At 38.6% G+C, this 19,075-nt stretch overlaps 1 protein-coding gene across 6 annotated transcripts in view; it reads right to left on the bottom strand.

Annotated features, from left to right (window-relative positions):
* CPSF6 (cleavage and polyadenylation specific factor 6) overlaps positions 1 to 17,463 on the bottom strand; it is a 76,806-nt gene extending 59,343 nt beyond the window's left edge. For 3 of the 6 annotated variants that reach the window (XM_029204141.1, XM_029204139.1, XM_029204140.1), the window contains exons 1-7: positions 17,302 to 17,421; positions 9,264 to 9,473; positions 7,507 to 7,610; positions 3,072 to 3,217; positions 2,001 to 2,174; positions 1,761 to 1,871; positions 811 to 1,315 (exon numbers count right to left, since the gene is read on the bottom strand). In XM_029204141.1, coding sequence (XP_029059974.1) covers positions 811 to 1,315; positions 1,761 to 1,871; positions 2,001 to 2,174; positions 3,072 to 3,217; positions 7,507 to 7,610; positions 9,264 to 9,473; positions 17,302 to 17,361 — 1,310 coding nt within the window. In that variant the 5' untranslated portion in view covers positions 17,362 to 17,421. Of the gene's footprint in view, positions 1 to 810; positions 1,316 to 1,760; positions 1,872 to 2,000; positions 2,175 to 3,071; positions 3,218 to 7,506; positions 7,611 to 9,263; positions 9,474 to 17,301 lie in introns of all 6 variants that reach the window. The other 3 variants (XM_029204142.1, XM_029204144.1, XM_029204143.1) reach the window with 3 other exon arrangements.
* Between the last annotated feature and the right edge of the window lie 1,612 nt (positions 17,464 to 19,075).

Genomic DNA, 19,075 nt, shown 5'->3' with positions numbered 1-19,075 from the left:
GATGCTCAAATCCATCCCTGCAGAACACTGTCAGACAAAACAAAATACAAAGTCATTCAACAGTGATAGTTAAAGAATATAAAATCAAATGATAAACTCAAAAGAAACTGAACGAGGCAAATTCAAGTAGTTCTTAGAGATTAATCTCTAGATTATGATTTGAGTATGGATAGCTTTAAAAGTATTTTGAAAGGGGGCTTAGGGATCACTTAGTTCCACCGTGACTTCCATGCAGCTTCTTTCTCAGGATTGCCATTAACCATTTTAATTTCCATAAAGTCTGTGCTTTACAAGTCTTTGTCTACCCAAATATGCTTGTAAATTATTTAATGTTCCCATTTTAATTAAAAGTTAGTAATTCTGCTACTCAGGACTCCTGATAAGCACGAGATAATCAGTAGTACCTATCTAATAAACTGACCTAATTCCTAAACCAATGAAGAAACTTTACCATTCTATGTAATGTCATCAATGGTAAATGAGATTGACTTTAAAACCTTGAAAATAGCTTAAGGATCCCATTTGCAAGCTTAAGTTATCTTTATTAACCTCTTTTAACTTAAAAATGATGAAAACAAAGTGACTTGCCCTAAAATCACATGGCTGTATAAGTGGCAGAGCTGGATTATTCCCAACCCCGTTCAGTATGTTTTTCACCATATCACACTGCTTCTTCTAAGAGAAAACAATACAAAAAATTATGTACCTGGGGAAAAGGTCATGATTTTTTTAAAACTTCACTGACAGAGAAAAATACCTTTTGCAGATCAAATACACCAAGTCTACTTTTATAGATACATACTAACTTACCTTCCAGGAGGCCCATAGTCACCCCTATCATATGGTGGAGGCCGGCCATATGGATCCGTTGGTGGTGGACCCCGGCTATCTGATGTAGGCATGCCGCTGTTAGTTGGTGGAGGAAAGAAAGCGGGGTTCACATGTGGAGCTGGTGGTGGGGCACCTGGAGGTGGTCCAGGAAGATGCGGAGGAGGAGCGAGTGTAAGGGGTGGCCCAAGAGGGCCAGGTGGGCGAGGTGGAAAGGGGCCTGGAGGTGGAGGTGGTCCCTGTTGTGGAGGTGGTGGACCAGGAGGGGGGCCGTAGCCTGGAACTGGAGGTGGAGGACCAGGAGGAAGTGGACCCAATGGAGGCTGCCCAAAAGGTTGTCCAGGAAAAAGAACTGGTGGTGGAGGGCGATCTCCTCGATTAGGAGGCCCAGCTAAAGGAGGAGGCAGAACCTGACCAGGAGGTGGAGGACCTGGTGGACCGGGTGGGCCTGGAGGACCTAAGGGTGGACGTGGTGGAGTCTGTCCAGCTATAGAATAAAGGGGAGAGAGAGAGAGAGAGAAAAAAAAAACACTTCAATAAGGCAGTTTATCTTCACGCCAAAATTATACTTTTAAAGTGTAACTCATAGACCAAGACTCTTTCTCTTTAAATGCAACCCATATGGTAAATGCTACACTAACAATTACAAAGGTGAAGTTTATCCTTACACATTTAGCTAGCTCAATTTATGCTTAAGAAAAATTACTGAAACAAAAACTTTAATAGATTACATTGCTTAGAGATAGTTTCCATCTTTCAGCGTACACACACTTCTTACAGTGAAATCACCCACCTTATAGTCTACTCTGATGCCAAGCTAGAAAGTGAAACAAGGAAAAATGGTCCTGAAAGGATTTTTTAAGAGGTAAGAAAATAAGACGGATGTAAATATTCTATATATAAGTCAAGCAAGTTTGGAGAAAAATAAAGACCTTTTAGGCCAAAAATGGGTATTTCCTCTATGCTGTGCCCCATATGCCATGGAATCCTAGTTTCCAGGAACAAAGGCCGAGTTCCTTTAACAAGATGCTTGATCAAATTTCCTGGATTCCAAAAATAGCATAACAAGGAGAGTAAGTCACATTAATAATGCATTACTTGAAAAAGAGAGAAAAGGAAAAGAGGTATTAGGTAGACACATTTTATCCATGGTAATTTAAGAAAAATTTTACCTGGAAAAGGTGGAGGTGGCCCTCCTGGTCCTGCTGGCCCAGGAAATCTGTCCCCACCAGGAACAGCCCCTGGAAAACGGGCCCGTCCTCTACCACCTTGTGGAAAGGCTGCACGTGAACTGCCTCCCGGAGGACCAGCTTTACCTTCCCCAGACATTTGTCCTGACTGCGTAGCTGCAAATATCCAAATACTCATAAATAGCATTTATTAAAATAGCTGATACATAACCACTGTTAGATATTAGAAACAACTCTATTTCAAAGTTCATTTACACTATATACTAACTTGCAGATGCCTTGGGCCTGTCCAAACTACATGAGAAGTACCAGTTTAGGAAAACATTCATATCTATTTAAGTTCTTTTGAAGCCTCAAAAGATCCAGGCTTAAATGTATTTCCAATAAGCAAACATGAGTTACTTTCAAAAAACCAGTACTCTGCAGCCGCCAAGACCAAAATTCTCCAACAGAAATCTAAATGTCAGTAAGTATAAATCATTTAAATTTTGTAATATTCGTCAGTTAAGTGTTAAGTGCTAGAACACTGAAACAACCACTTGAATTTCTGTTAATTGCCTGATCATCCATTTATCTCTTTAAGTGATAACATTTGTAAGTGTATAATGGCAAATCTTCTCTATAGCCACTTTACCAAGTAGTGAAAGGTCTTGGTGCTAAGCAGAAAATCAACAAATACTTTCTGATTATCAATGGTTCCTCCCCCACCATAACAGACACCCACATAACTTTCCTTCAATCTAAGGATTAGAATGTAGTTTCTTCCTTTTTTTACGATGGGAATGACAGGGCTATAGAACTTGTACACTGTTGTATAATGCTGGGTCTGTGACATCTACAGAAAAACGGGAGTAGGTTCCCAGTACACGGGACCAGTCATAATCGGTAATTTAAATCAAATTCAAAGCATGGACTTTCTAAAATGGATTCTCCAATGAACTAAATACTACGTATAAATATTAAGACGACTTCTCCAATATAACATCTAACAAATGCTAGCAAGATTAGTTAAAATGTACAACTTTTAATAAAAGCCTTTGAGGGGTTGCTTACTTTTCCTGGACTGCATTTCAAATTGACTCAGGAACTGTTTATTGCATGGAGTTACAACAGGATTCTGACCATGAAGTTCTCTTTTAGGCAACAGATCCATTAACTTTTTTGAGGATGCTTCAGATCCAACACCAACAAGGGCAAACCTAAAAGATGTTTAAAGGGGTGTGGGTAGAAAGTGAGGAGGGATTAACTATTACTCTTATTAAAAAGGAAATGGTCTGAATTTAATTTTACCTAAGAAAACGGAAAATATTTCTTAGAAATATACAAAGCTCACACTTTGATCTTTAACTTTTTTTTTATAACAACACATCATACTACCTACTCACTTTAAGTGTATAGAATTCAGTGGTTTATTTTTTTTAGCATATTCAGAATTTTACAAACATCACCACAATCAATTTTAAGAACAATTTTCATCACTCAAAAAACTCCCCGTAAGTGTTAGCTGTCACTCCATTTCTTCCCATCCTCCAACCCTAATGAATCACTAATCCACATTCTGTCCCTACAGATTTGCCTATTCTGGACACTTCATATAAATGGAATTATACAGTATGTGGTCTTTTGTGATTGGCTTTTTCCACTAAGTGTAATGTTTTCAAGGTTTATGCATGTTGTAGCATGTGTCAGTGCTTAATTCCTTTTCATGGCTGAATAATATTTCATTATATGGATATACCACATTTTCCAAAAATTGACAGACATTTGGGTTGTTTCCACTTTTTTCATTATTATGAATAATGTCACCATGAAAAGATGCTCAATATCATTAGCCAACAGGGAAATGTAAATTAAAACCACAATGATACCATTTCACATTCACTAACCAAAAAGACAATTAACAAGTGCTGGTGAGGATGTGGAGAAAACTAGAACCCACATACACTGTTTGATGGAAAATGTAAAGTAGTGCAGCCACTTTGACAAACATCCCGGCAGCTCCTTAAAAGGTTAAATACAGAGTTAAAAATACAATCCAATAAATCTTCTCTCCTGGGAGTTCCCTGGTGGTCTGTCTAGCGGTTAGGACTTGGCGCTTTCATTGCCGTGGCCCAGGTTCAATCGCTGGTTGGAGAACTGAGATCCTGCAAGCCTCATGGCAGAAAAATAAATCTCCTGGTGTACACGTGTACCTAACAGAATTGCAAATATATGTTCACACAAATTGGTACATGAATATTCACAGGGGCATAATTTATAAGAAAAAAAATGGAAATTTTATAAATATTTATAAATTTAACTTCTTTCACTAAATATTTGTCTGTCTATATGAAAGGGTGGTTCTGGAATACTGCCAAATCATATGGGGACTACAGTGTAACCTATCTTTTTTTCCACATGCTACGCTGATGTTATTATTTATCAGTATTATTACAGAGTTCCCTGTTTACACAATTAACATACATAAATCAGGTATAATGTATTGGACCAATAATAAACTTCCCCCAAAACAAGACAAAAAAAGTTAATAGTGCAATTTAACCCATTGTTGGCTCCCAGAGAATTTGCACCTTAGAATGAAGAAGAAATGGGATGCTTAGTACACAGTTTCCACAGTCAGATCTCATCTCCATGTGCTTCTCACAGTGTGAGTAGCTCACTTTGCTTATGATAATCTATCTAGTGTTTAAAAATACAAAATTATTTTTCAAAATTAACATTTTATAAAACAGCCCCAAATTCAAGCTATTTAATCAAGTAGTAGCAGTGGTAGAAGATATAGTAACAGTGTAACCTATTTAGATGAAAGAAACAATTTCCTTAAAAAAAAAAGAAAATATATGCTCATGCAAAAACTGGTATATGAATATTCATAGGGGTCTTATTCATAATAGCAAAAATGGAAACAACCCAAATGTCCACCAAACGATGGATGGGATTTTTAAAATGTGGTGTATCCACATGGTGGAATATTATTTAGCTATAAAAAGAAATTAAGTACTGACACATGCTACAACATGATGAACCCTGAAAACATTATGCTAGGTGTAAGACGCTAGTCACATGGGACCACATTCTTTATGATACCATTTCAGAATAGGCAAATCCACAGAGACAGATTGCTAATGCATATGGGATTTCCTTTGGGGGTGATTAAATATTCTGGAATTAGACAGTGGTAATGGTTGTGTAACTTTATAAATAAACTAAAACCCACTGATTTGAAGACTTTATAATGATGAATTTTATAGTATGTGATTATATCTCACTAGGAAAAATAAAGTTAAAATAGAAAAAAAAAATGAATGAGCGTCAACTCACAGTTATACAATATTCTAAATTATTCTCAGAAGGACTCTTAGAAGCCTTTTCTCCCTGGTATTCAAAATTGTCCTTTGGGACTTCCCTGGTGGCCCACTGAATAAGACTCCGTGCTCCCAATGCAGGGGACCCAGGTTCGATCTCTAGTGGGGGAACTAGATCCCACACGCACGCCGCAACTAAGAAGCCTCCATGTCGCAACTAAGAAGCCTGCCTACTGCAACTGAGTCCGCATGCTGCAACGAAGATCCCGCATGTCACAACTAAGACCGAGCACAGCCAAAATAAATAAATAAATTATTTTTTAAAAAAATAGATCCTTGGGGCTTCCCTGGTGGCACAGTGGTTGAGAGTCTGCCTGCAGATGCAGGGGACATGGGTTCATGCCCCGGTCCGGGAAGATCCCACATGCTGCGGAGCGGCTGGGCCCGTGAGCCATGGCCGCTGAGCCTGTGCTCTGCAACGGGATAGGCCACAACAGTGAGAAGCCTGCGTACCAAAAAAAAAAAAAAACTAGATCCTTGGTCAAAAAAGTCTGCTGTCTGATTAAAGATTATCTTGGGTCACAACATTTAGAAATAATTTAATTAATTCACTAATTTAACAAACATTTATTGAGCACCACCTCCTATATCCCAGGCACCATTCTAGGGTTAGGGATACAACAGTGAGCCAAGCTCTTATGGAGGTTACAATCTAAACCTAGTAGGAGACAAGACAATAAACGAGTAAAATACATCATAAGAAAAACTAAAAAAAGGAAACAGTGATGGAGACAGAAGGTCTTGCATAGGGTGGCCAGGGAAGGGAACTCAAGCAAAATCCTGAATGAAGTGAAAGATCCCAAATGTGGACATTTTGGGAAAAAATAAACCAAAAAGAAGAAACAGTGTAAAGGTCTTAAGTAGCAATGTGTTTGAGGAACATCAGAGACTAATGTGGCTGAAGCAGCACAGGGAAGGCAAAGAGTAGTAGGAGATGAGGTCAGAGAGGTAGTGGGGAAACTGGTCTTAGTGCCTTGTAGGCCACAGTGAAGATTCTGGGTTTTACTCTGAATAAAATAGATAACCATTAGAAAATTCTGAGCAGGCAAATATTGATGTCACTTTTTTTCAACTTCTGCTATGTATCATGTATATAGACTGTAGAGAATCAGAGTGAAGGCAGGAACACCACGTAGGAGGCTATTACAGAAGTTCAAGTAAGAGAGAACAGTGGCTCGGATCAGGTAGTAGAAGTGAAGTTCATGAAAAGCAGTCAGACTCTGTACGTATTTTGAAAATATTCCTAGTTATTGAAAACTGGCATATTAAACAATATAAAGTAAGTACATTAAGCATATTTTTTACTTTATCATTCTGCATCTAGCAAATTACCTTTTAAAAAGTCCAAAATCTGAACCTAAAGATTTATATAAAACGAAGCCTGCCACAACATTATTTATAATAGGCAAAAACTGGAAACCCAAATAACCAAAAATTAGAATGGTAAAATAAATTACAGTAGCATACAAGGTATGATGGAAAGAACTTAATACATTAGGGAAGATGTATGTTTATTGTTAAATATTTGTTTTCCTCCGTGTATCAAATACATTATAAAACCTGAGTTGTAATCCTATTGTTTTTGCAGTAAAAATTTAAAAACCTGAAAGTATATTCACTAAAATGTCAAGAGCGATCATCTATGGATGATGAGATTGTGGCTTTTTATTTTCTTACATTTCGACATCTGTATTTTATAATGATCCCGTAATGATGCTACCTCATTTGTGTAGTTTAATAGTTTAAAAAAATAAAGCAAAACATCCATGTTACATTATTCTTCAGTTGCCCATCTTCCACTATCCCTTAATTACAGGGATAGCAATGCTTCTTCAAACTGTCATTTCAAAAATCATTTCAACCATAGATGGAGAAAATTCAGGAAAATTGGAAAAGAAACCTAATCTATCTACACTCCCAGCTCCACTAGTTTTAGTGAGGTAGATCACAGGATACATGAAATGAGTATGAATCTTTGTCCAAGAACCTCCTGACAATGTAGAAATAAAACATCCTACACATGTGTAGTTAGCATTAACTTCAAGGAAAGTTACCGCCAAAATTGTAATCACTAGCTACTAACTTCCATTAGGGAAAAAAAAGAATTAAAACAAAATTCTTACCCCTTTGACTGGCCATTTGCCCGATTTTCAAAAAATTTTATCTCCAAAATATCATTTACGCCCAAAGAATGAACTGCTTCAGTTAAGTCTTCATCTGTTGTCCACTGCAAGATATTTCCCCCTCATTAACCATCAAAACATATCCAAGATTTTTATTGTTTCCATTTATTTTTAAGGGTAAACTTAGGATAAACAAGAGAAAATGCTCAGTGCAAATTAAGTACAATTACTGCCAGTCAGCCTTCAATTTTTAAATAGCACAAAAGCATCTGAGGATATAATTTTATCCCTTGATAAGAGTTTTGGAAATTAGAAGCTACATACCCTTAGAGAGAACATAGATTTTTTTTTTTTTAAACTCTTAATGAGTTTTTGGTCTCTTCCAGCTTTCAACTGCTACAACTTTAAATTTTCAATAAAACCAATGTCACTTGTCACTTCCTTTCCTTAAAGGAAATTATTTGGGGAAATAAACTCCATCTTATGTTTCAATGCAAGATGGAAAAAAACAAAACAAAACAAAACACCTAACATGTATTGAGTACCTACCATGTACTTTGTATCAAATATTTAATTCTTAAAACATAAAAGTCCTATATCACTCCCATTTTACACATGGGATAGAGAGGTTATAGAGAGGTTAAAGAGCTTTTCCAAGGTTATAAAACTAACATATGTAAAAACTAAAATTCAGAGGCTTACTTAGCAACCATACTCTTCATAACTACATTGCTACTGTCTCTAATATTTAAAAATTGCTCAGGGACTTCCCTGGCGGTCCAGTGGTTAAAACTTTGCCTTCCAATGCAGGCGGTGTGGGTTCGATCCCTGGTTGGAGAACTAAGATCCCACATGCCTCAGAGCCAAAATACTAAAACATAAAACAGAAGCAATGCTGTAACAAATTCAATAAAGACTCTAAAAATGGTCCATATCAAAAAAAAAAAAAAAAACCCAAAAAACTTAAAAAAAAAAAATTCCTCAGACTGGGTAGTGGGAGATAGATCAATTAGTTTTTTAAAAATGTAAACATTTAAAAATAAAATGCTATTAAGGAAATGGAACAGTAACAAGTTTTGGTTTCTAGACAACTAAAAAATTTTCAATTATGTGTAGCAAATGTTTCTAAGTAGAGATGCAAAAATTCTATAGGACTATTTTAGTAAATATTTAAGATTTAATACTAATAAAATATAGATAACACTGAACATCCAGCTAATGAAACTCCTAACCAATAATAATCCTACGGTCTCATAAATAACCCAAATTAAAATACAATGTATATAGCAGCATTTCCATAAATCAGATTTCAAATTTATGAGCAAAAATGAAACTCAACACGTCTGTAGTATGATTTAGATAATGAAAACTCTTAAAACCAGGAGTTGTATTATGTTTCTCTCCTGCACTTCTGAATCTCAGTTTTAGACTTTATGTGAGCATTTTTCTTTGTAAAACTGGGATAGCTGAAGTGTAGGAGTAGTAAAATAAAAAGAATTGATTTGAAGATAAAATCGAACTATATTTAACTGGAATCTCTACCAAAACAAGTTGAATGTCTACAAAATTCAGAACTAGAAGATTTGGAATTTACGATATTTTAAAGGTACTTGTATTTCCCTCCTCGTTGCATAAGCAAGCATGTAGAACCAATCTAGTAACTTCAAATTCTTATTTTATAAAACTGGAGAAAACCAACTACTGAAACAGTTTGAAATCAATCACCTATGCTTTAATTCATATGTTAAGTCACTTACCCATGTTAGATTTCCAATATATAATGCAATTCTCTTTCCAGTATATGTATAGACAACATTTGGTGCTGCTCCTTTACCCACATCATCACCAACAGTTGGTGGGAGAGTATCCATGTAATCCCGATCTTCTGGGGCATCTCCATTATTTGCAGATGGAGAGATGACATCATCATACAAATCTATCTGATCATGCCCACCATATTCAGCTTCCTGAGATACAGAAATAATGCTCTAGATTATACAATAGTCAGACTACTACTAAACAGATTTGAATGCAAATTCATTCAACTATTTTGTTTTAAACATTTGGTAGAAGACAGAAACAGCCAAAGATCTCAGTACAAATCTTTTCATTTTATGCCACAGACGTATTCTTCTTGAACAGTGCCTATAAAGCGAATTTCTATACAATCAATCCTATTTTCCCACCGATATTTATTATAATACAGGAAATAACATTCCTCTAGGAATAGAATAACATGTAGACAAAATAAATAATAAAAAACTTTCCATGGAAATAAAATACTCTAAAAGTAACAACACATGAATACAAATAGATGGGCTTACATTTTTCTGACACAAAAATATCACAAAAATCAGAGCCATTACAAATATTTTAATATTTAACAGAAAAATACAACTATTGTTTTCTTTGGTATTCAGTATCTTGCTTCCCAACTCTGAAAGCTATTAGTTTTAGAAAAAGCATAGTGAGCTAAGCCATAGGAAAGGGATAAAGAAATGTGGGTATGTAAATGATTCCGTATGTCACAACAAATGAACAGGGGAAAGAGAAACAATAAATAAAACACAGGTTAAACTATCCAAATTAGTATCTATTAATAGTTTCATTATTCTCCGTCAACAAAGAGTTAATGCTTACCTGACTTCTTAGTCAACTGGCAAAAGATATCTACATAGCCAAGAGAAAAGGGATACGAACAAGGATCTAGTAAAGCTTTGCCATTGTCAGCAGCAGAATTAAAGCAATGCTAGTAGATGCCACTTACATGCCCAAGTGATATGCAAGTAAGAGGTAAACGAAAAAAAAGCAAATATGTGAACAGGAGAAAAATGGAAAAATAGGGTTCAATCTGTAAATAAGCACAAGAAAAATGAAATGCAGGTACTGGCAGAACACTGAACACCATTTAAATTGCCTTTGGTAACAGTTACTGGGCCACAGGCTTGACTAGCCAGTATCAGAGGAAAAGTTCTATTTTTATCTTCCTCCCTTTCCACCGCCAAGTACCTAGATGGATGTGAACTATTTTATTCTTATGAGGTAGAATATTTGAGATAATAAGGGAAGAGAGGCAATTACACTTAGAAAACAATAAACTTAAAGAGTTCAGACATAACTCATATCATCTCCATTAATACAATTCACTAAGGATGAATACAAATGGTACATAAGGAAAAGCTAATAGTTTTAGGGACTATTATATGGATAAAGAATGACACAGAGAAGATATTTGTGATGACTGTGAACAGATCAACAAAATATTTTTATTATAGGTCCCAAGGGAACATGGCTGTCGTTTTGTTATTCAGAAGGGAGCCAGAAAAAGATTTTTTAAAAAAGAAACAGAAAAAGAAGAAAAAAATCTAGAAGGGGAAATACCACTTATAACGCATAGCCAAAGGGACCTGAAATTTGTAAAGTCATTTCAGGTAACCTTCTGCATAACGAAGTTATCCAATTTACTGATTATGTAACAGAATCTCTACATAACATTGTTAACCAGGTTGAATGTCTGTAACATTTAACAAGGAACAAAAATCTCAAGGTAAGTCAGAGAACAAAACCATCATTAGCAATGGGCAGAAACTAAGACCACAAGTCACTGAATAATGCCATAATTTTGTTTGTACAACAATACCAAAATAACCTTTGTGAACTGAGTTTTTAAAAACCAACCAACATGATCAAATCGCAGTGATAGCAAAAATTAGAAAAAAGAAGGGTGAGTTTTGTTATGAAGTTTCAGTGTAGCTGAAGCTTCAGGTGGCATGGCTGCAGCAGTGATTCCACACACTTAAGATACTAAAAACCTTCCCGCAAGGGGTAGTGGGCACTTTAGACTCTTTGGCAATCCAGTTCTGTACATCAAGTAGAATTATTATTACTATTATTCAAAAGGAGTTGTGTTTCCATCCTCCTCAGCAGAGACTATAATCACACTATATGGTCTGAGGGAGAGTAAAAGAGAATGCAAGGGTTATTAATAGCAGAACTAAAATAAAAGTATTTAGATTTACACTTTCATGAAACAGGTTAACACATTATGATTTTTCATCAGTTGTAAATCTAGGAAAATGTTCACATAAGTAGACATCATTTACAAGCATAATTGCAGCTACACTAACCTGGTGAATCACCATGACTTACTATTTTTGTCCATCCACGAATTCCTATGTTGACACCAACCAATTTTCCATACTGATATGATTCTACCAATATTTAGGATCAGCCATTTTGTCTGGTAGCTGGACTGCTTCCAATTGGTTGAAGTATGATGCTAATTGAGACCATGGTCCTGGGGTTTGATCTCCATGTGGACTAGTTAGCTTCGCTCAGTTCCAAGGCCACAGCCTGTACTTCTACCCCAATGGTATGCATTTGGACTTGGTGAAAAAATATTAATGAATCTGAATACATTTGCCACCATTACTAAAATGCAACTCAAAACACATACTCTTCTGTAGTATCAGTAATCTTCCTTTTCAGCTTTAGCGTATCACACCTATCCTCCAGATTAAGGAAAAAAAAAATATATATATATATACACACACAGAACACATCCTACTTTCTGTTCCCACTCTAAAAAGGGGGAAAACATGCACATTCAGACATTATGGAAAATGTATATCACGGGTCACAAATAAAGAAGGTGAGCTCTGAAAGTCTATTGGACAAACTTTGTCAAAGAGAGATAGCCCACAGTGTCAAGTTCTACTAAGTAGTCTTTTTGATTATTACCATTAGGAAATTTTAATGGCATTCAAAAACAACAACAAAAAAAAATAATCAACATTACCCCTCTAATTATTTTAGATACCAAATACTGCCCAATTGTAACTATCTACTTTTCATAGCAGCTAATCACCAATAGAGCTATATGTACATTATATATAAATTCCAGTAGGCAACAGCTCTTAGGGTTTGTTAAAAAACCACTAAGTTATTTCATTCCCTACATTCTAATTACTATAATCATTTTAAAGGCAAGGTATCCTTTCAAGATTGTACACTTCAAGATTATGTTCCTCATGATATATGAGTAGCTGTTGCCCAGAGAAAACACTTAAATTAAGATGGATAGTAAAATAACCAAAATTCAATTAGCTCCTTTTAAAAGCAGTGTTTCTCAACCTTTTTTTCATTATCATTAACCCCTCCCTCCAAATAATTATTTTTTAGACATACTTTCCCTAATCACCTCCCATAAAATTTTCATGTCACAGATATACTGTATACCATTATTGGGATGACTGTGGTATAGTTGTACTATATTTTCACTCTCCCTGATAGGCCCAAGACTGCTTTTGGTGGTCCTAAATTTGTATTAATACCACTCCTGCATTCTATGATACTACCACTAATGGCACAGTAAAGGCCACTTGCTCAAAGTCTTCGTAGTAAAAAAAAAAAAAAAAGGAAATTTAATAGTCATTTCCATTTAGAGAAATATAGCGGGGGAAAGGTTTTATTTTGCATTTACAAAATGTATTCTATACCATGGAAGAGAATATAATATACCAGCACATAAAATCCAACAGCAAATAATCTAATACATATTTATCTTTTTAAAATACTTCATTTTCTGATTTTGTCTATGTTTCAAGTAGATATTAAAATTAGTTTGTAATCCCTGTAAAAAGCTCAACTAATGGTAAGGAAGCCAACTTGGTACTAAAAATATGCCACATAAACCACAAAGTGGGCAACTGAATGAACTACTCATAAATAATAAAACTGAGTAAGAAGAGTTCCAGCTCCCCTAAACATTTCTTCTATCCAAGTTTCTGAATCAATCTCTACCTACCTCAGTTTCCACCTTACAAGCCTTATCTTAGAGGGTTCTCTATTCAACATAAATTTATCAGAAATAAGATTTCACTGATATTTGCCTAATAAACTTATTTTCCAAAATTAGCTAGACATTGGCTATAGTAGATACACAATAACTAAATATAAACTATAACGACTCATGATATAAAGGCAAGTAGAGTTATAAGCATGTCTAGGTCTCTAGCTTCCAAATGATTTTTTTCCCACTACCTATATACATTTTCATTTTAAAGTTGGATGGTCAGATTACTAAGTGAGCACTGCTATCAGTGACCTACCACCAGGTACATCAATAACTAAATGCCACATTAAGAGCTTTTACTCCCCAAACAAGCAAAATACACACTATTTCAACGCACCCAGCATAAGCTTTCCTGAAGTTCACAGAATCTGACTTTCCTCTCCTCTGCCAACAAAAATTCTACAGATAAAGATACACATAAAAAAATAAAATAAAATAAAGATACACATAAAGGAGTGGTTTCTGTAACACATGACCTGTTAGTGTTATATTTATGTATGTGTCTCCCAATCCCACTACAGTGCACTCTAAGGACAGACTATCTAAACTTTGTATCCTTCCTTGTTGGCATGTAACAAATACTCAAGATATATTAAACAATTGAGTTAAAAAATTTAATTTAGTTTTGGTCAAAATAAAAATCTATAAATATTAGGCTAGTAACTACTACCTTCAAGTACAAATCCCAGTTCAAACTGAATTGATACACACTATAGAGTCTGAAACCATCCACTTTCTTCTCAACTCCAAATCCAAGGTAGAGGTTTGGAAGTTCAAATTCTTCCACTGGAGCAACTGTTCTCAATTTGGTTGGTTACATGCAAAGACCTTCAACTTAAGAACTAAAAGAGCAGCTATAAGGAATAGTTGAGTCCCTTGTGCCTTCTCCCTTTCTCCAATTTCATTCTTCATTCTCCATTCTTAATTCATCTGGTGAAGAAAGGAACTATTCTATAGTTTTACTAACTTTTTCTCACACCATATCCAAATGAAAGTTTCTTCTAAGACAGCAGAATATCTCATATTTTGAAATAGGTTTATTATACTGTTCTTTACCAAAACACACATGGAAAAAAAAGCATCATAAAAGTATGACCATTTAAAATTTAAAAAAATGAAAAATACATGAATTACAAAGAATTTCAAAGCATACTGTGCAATTAAAACTACAGCTCACATCGAAGAACAAAGATTTTTTTCAAATGTTTACAGCAGTTTAGAAGCCAAAGTCATGACCCGTTATACTTAGCAAAACATTTTACTCAACTACAACAAAATAAAGAGTCATAGTTGGGACTTCCCTGGTGGCGCAGTGGTTAAGAATCCGCTTGCCAGTGCAGGGGACACGGGATCGAGCCCTGGTCCAGGAAGATCCCACATGTCACGGAGCAGCTATGCCCGTGCGCCACAACTACTGAGCCTGCGCTCTAGAGCCTGTGCTCCGCAACTAGAGAAGCCACGCTCACCGTACCTAGAGAAAGCCTGTGTACAGCAACGAAGACCCAACACAGCCAAAAAAAAGTCATAGTTTACTACAGCAACCAGCAGAAGTAATGTCAGTGCAAAGTAAGAGTGCAAAATAAAACAATCAATAATAATTTTGTAGTTGCCTCTAATTCTGATAAAATTTCAGATAAATATTTCAATGATAGTAACATTATTAAAAATGAAGGATGAACCTTAAAATCCACCGACTATCCTTATGTGGCCATATTTTGAACAGGAATTACCACAGCAAGCAGATTACAAAGGCCAGTGATATGCAAAATAATAACAAAAACAAAGTCTCTTTAATCCCATTAACCGATTGAAAAGTATAAATATCTTTCTAGTAAAAATCATGCAACTATGTGTGAAATATAATACTATATGTACAAATCAACAAAAAGTTACATTTTTAAAAGAACCCTTTAAAGCAGTTCCTCATCAGGGCCACAGAATTTTAACCTCTTCTTACCTCCTGCTCAGTCAGCACTAGTTACTGCACAGGGATAAGCAAGTATCACTACATCCAGCTATACAGGTTAGAGAAATGCCCATCCCAAATTAAACAGGCAAAAGCCTAAAAAATATTTAATTAAAAGGTTCTGAAGAAAGCTCAACTTCTAAAATTGTAGCCCAATTCTTCCTTTATTGTGGGTAGAAAGACAAAGCACATATATTTTCTTGTAAGAAAGCTAATGAAGACTGTCTTGAACATTTAACTCTTCCTTTACTTCCAGATATGGACCCCTTTTCGATGGAATGTTACACTTATTTGATAAATAAAAGGAAAAGAAATTTCCTGAGAAGTCTTCGTCTACTGACCTTAAAAAAGGGTTAGAATCTGACTGTTTAGCACTCAAGGTAATTTTCTAAACTGTCACTGACACAACTCAGGCATCATATATCCAAAATATAAACACAACAAAAAAGAAAAAAATTTTAAACTTAATGTTTGATTACAGTGGGTTACATTTAAATATTCAGTCTTTAACGGAGTAGGAAACATTTAAAGCTAATTGCATTTTTTTTCTAATATTTAAACCAGGGGCACAATCATCTCTCAAAAAAACCAGAAAAGATTTCTAGCTTTCCCTATTTAAAATAAAATCTTTAGCCCCTAGTCACAAATAAGATCCTTAATGGAAGGGGGAAAAACCCACAAAAACACATTAACCAGAATTTTACTAAGCTTCTCATATGGACCTGGAAAATATAAGAGATAAAGCGATTAGGTGCACTGCAATTACGCACAATTTAATTTTTTAAATGTGTTACTACATAAAAGGGAGTAGAGATGTGAACAGTAGGCTTACAGCTTAAATGTCACTACTCTAGTAACAACCCTTCGCAAGGATGCCCAACATCAGACATCATAGCTCCACAGCTAGTCCTTCTAGGCTACTGTGGCCAGTGAGATACCGGAAAAACCTTGCATTCTCACTTTCTCCGGCCTTTCAAAACCCCTCGGAGGACAGTAAACATTTTGCTTTCGGAAATCGGGTCATAGCTACAATCCTTTATTTTAAAACCAACACCATGTGAATTTCGGGTGAGATTCTTTCATCACACCTCTGATCTCTTGGTGAGCTACCGCCTTTTTTTGTTCCATCCAGCCCTCGGGCGTCCAAGTCTTCCTTTTCGCCCGGGCCACCTATCTTCACAGGTATTTTCATCACAAAGGCCAAGCACGAACGACTGGGCCTCAAAGGCACTACAAGCCCTGGGCCAACGAGGCAGGGAGGCAGCGAACCGACTTTTTAAACACGAGCCATGGGTCCGAAAGTCAAAGGACTTGTTGCAAACTTGCCCGCCACGAAGCCGCCTTCCCGGAGTGTGAGGGGAGGAGGAAGAAGGCGCCACGCCGAAACCTGTCGCAAACACGAGCAGGGGAGCGCAGGAAGCAGAGCGCGCGGGATACAAAGGGCCGTGAATGCGGCCTTCCATGAGGCGACCGTGCGCCGACAGAGACAAAATGGAGCGACCGGAAGAATCGGAGCCCGAGAGGCAGGGCCGGGGGCGAGACGGCGGCCGGCGCGCGCCCCGCCAGGCTTCCTCCTCGCCCCGGCGGCCGGGGAGGGGGCGCAGGGGCGGCCGGTTCTCCCCCCGCGCACAAGCCGCCCCTCCGCCCAGGCCTAACACGGCGGGAAGCGCCCGCCGGCCGCCGCCAACAATGGGGAGCGAGGCAGAGGAGAGGGAGGGGTCGGCGGCGGCTGCACGGCGGCCCGCGTTCGCGCTCGGGGACCCGCGGCGGGTGGCGGCGCCTGCCGCCCGCAAGACGACGTGCTAGAACGAGGGGTGAGGGGAGCGCCGCGCCTGGGTCGGGCGGCGCGGCCCACAGGCGCCAAGGGCGCACGGGCTGCAGCCGCGGCGGCTCGCGGCCCACGGTGGGCCCCGGGTCCGCATCCCGGCCGCAGCACCGCCTACTTCGGCGGCGTGGGCCCAGGGCCCTCACGTACCTGGTTGAACTCTTCGCCCACATCCGCGTAAATGTCTATGTGGTCCACACCGTCCGCCATCTTCCCTCGGCCTCGGCCGCCGCCGCCGCTACCTCCTGCAGGTCCGCCCGCCGCGGCAGCAGCAGCGGATCTAGCGCCGGGGGCGGGGCGCGCTGCGTCACTTCCGAGGGCTGAGGCGGGGGCGGCAGGGGGCGTGCGTCTGCTCCGCTGCCGCCAGTTCCGCAGGCGGAGAATCAAAACTGCACCTCGAAGGGCACAAGCGGTTTCTTTTGTGTGTCTGGATTAGGCTTGAGGGGCGGGGCGGGGCGGGGCGGGGCGGGGCGGGGGTGGTCCCAGTCATTTCCAGAGACTGTGGTTTCACGTTGTCCCTGGCAGACTCAAGTGTTTTGTGATATTTTCATTTCTCGGTTTTTCTTACATTTCTCACAGCCAGGGCTTTTAGAGAGGTGGAAGTTTTATGTCACGATGAAATACAAAGTGTAGCTCCGCTTTCTGTGAGCGCCCAGAGAGGATGTCTCACCCCTGCAACCTCAGAGACCAGCAGAATTTCGTTTGCCTTGTAAACGCTAGTTACCCGTTGATGATTATCTTTAGTTATTTGCATGCTACTTGTGTCATTTGCATGCTGTTTATCGTTCCATCTCTATCATCGGCATCGTCTTCTTTCCTCTCCTCCGCGTCCCACCTCCCCCCACCCCCAACCTTTCATCTCTCTTCATTTGTTTCCTCCTTTGAGCTGCAGTTGGTTTTCTCTGGGATAGTTTAAATGCCTCTAACTTGAATGCGGTCCCCCTTGGACCCACCCTATAAGGTGGAGGTATCTTCAGGCAAGGGCTTCACTCTTAGACTCATAGAATGTCAGAAAACTGGAAAAGGTGTCATTAAATCCAAACATCTTTTACAGTTGAGAAAGGAAACAGAGACCTAAAGAATCGGTTTTTCCTAGTGGCATGGTGGTTGGGTATCCGCCTGCCAATGCAGGGGAGCTGGGTTGGAGCCCTGGTCCGGGAAAATCCCACATGCTGCGGAGCAATTACGCCCGTGCGCCACAACTACTGAGCCTGCGCTCTAGAGCCTGTGAGCCGCAACGACTGAGCCCGTGTGCCACAACTACTGAGGCCAGTGTGCCTAGAGTCTGTGCTCCGCCACCGCAAGAAGCCCGAGTACCGCGACAAAAAGTAGCCCTGCTCTTCGCAAGTAGAGAAAACCCGTGCACAGCAACGAAGACCCAACGCAGCCAAAAAGAAATAAATCAAATAAATAAATTTATTTTTTAAAAAAAGAACCGGGGCTTGCCTGGTGGCGCAGTGGTTGAGAGTCCGCCTGCCGATGCAGGGGACACGGGTTCGTGCCCCGGTCCGGGAAGATCCCACATGCCGCGGAGCGACTAGGCACGTGAGCCATGGCCGCTGAGCCTGCGCGTCCAGAGCCTGTGCTCCGCAACGGGAGAGGCCATAACAGTGAGAGGCCCGCGTACCGCAAAATAATAATAATAAATAAATAAAATAAAAAAAGAACCAAAGTGGTTTAACCGGAGTCACGTGGTTAATAAAGAAAGCTTTTGCCACCAATATAGCAGTCCTCCCTTAAAGAGGTTTTCAGTTACCTGGGGTCAACTGCAATCCAAAAATGTTAAATGGAAAATTCTGGAAATAGACAATTTCTAAGTTTTAAGTTGCTACCGTTCTTAGTAGTGTCAAGTAATCTTTAGCCATCCCACTCCAACCAGCCCTGGAAATGAATCATCTTTTTGTCTAGCACTTTTTTTTTAAAT

This window comes from Monodon monoceros, unplaced genomic scaffold, assembly GCF_005190385.1.
Source record: "Monodon monoceros isolate NGI ecotype Baffin Bay Population unplaced genomic scaffold, NGI_Narwhal_1 Super_Scaffold_6, whole genome shotgun sequence".
Classification (NCBI taxonomy): domain Eukaryota; kingdom Metazoa; phylum Chordata; class Mammalia; order Artiodactyla; family Monodontidae; genus Monodon; species Monodon monoceros.
The sequence above is the reverse complement of the archived record's forward strand: the minus strand, read 5'-3'. Positions and strand labels throughout refer to the sequence as shown.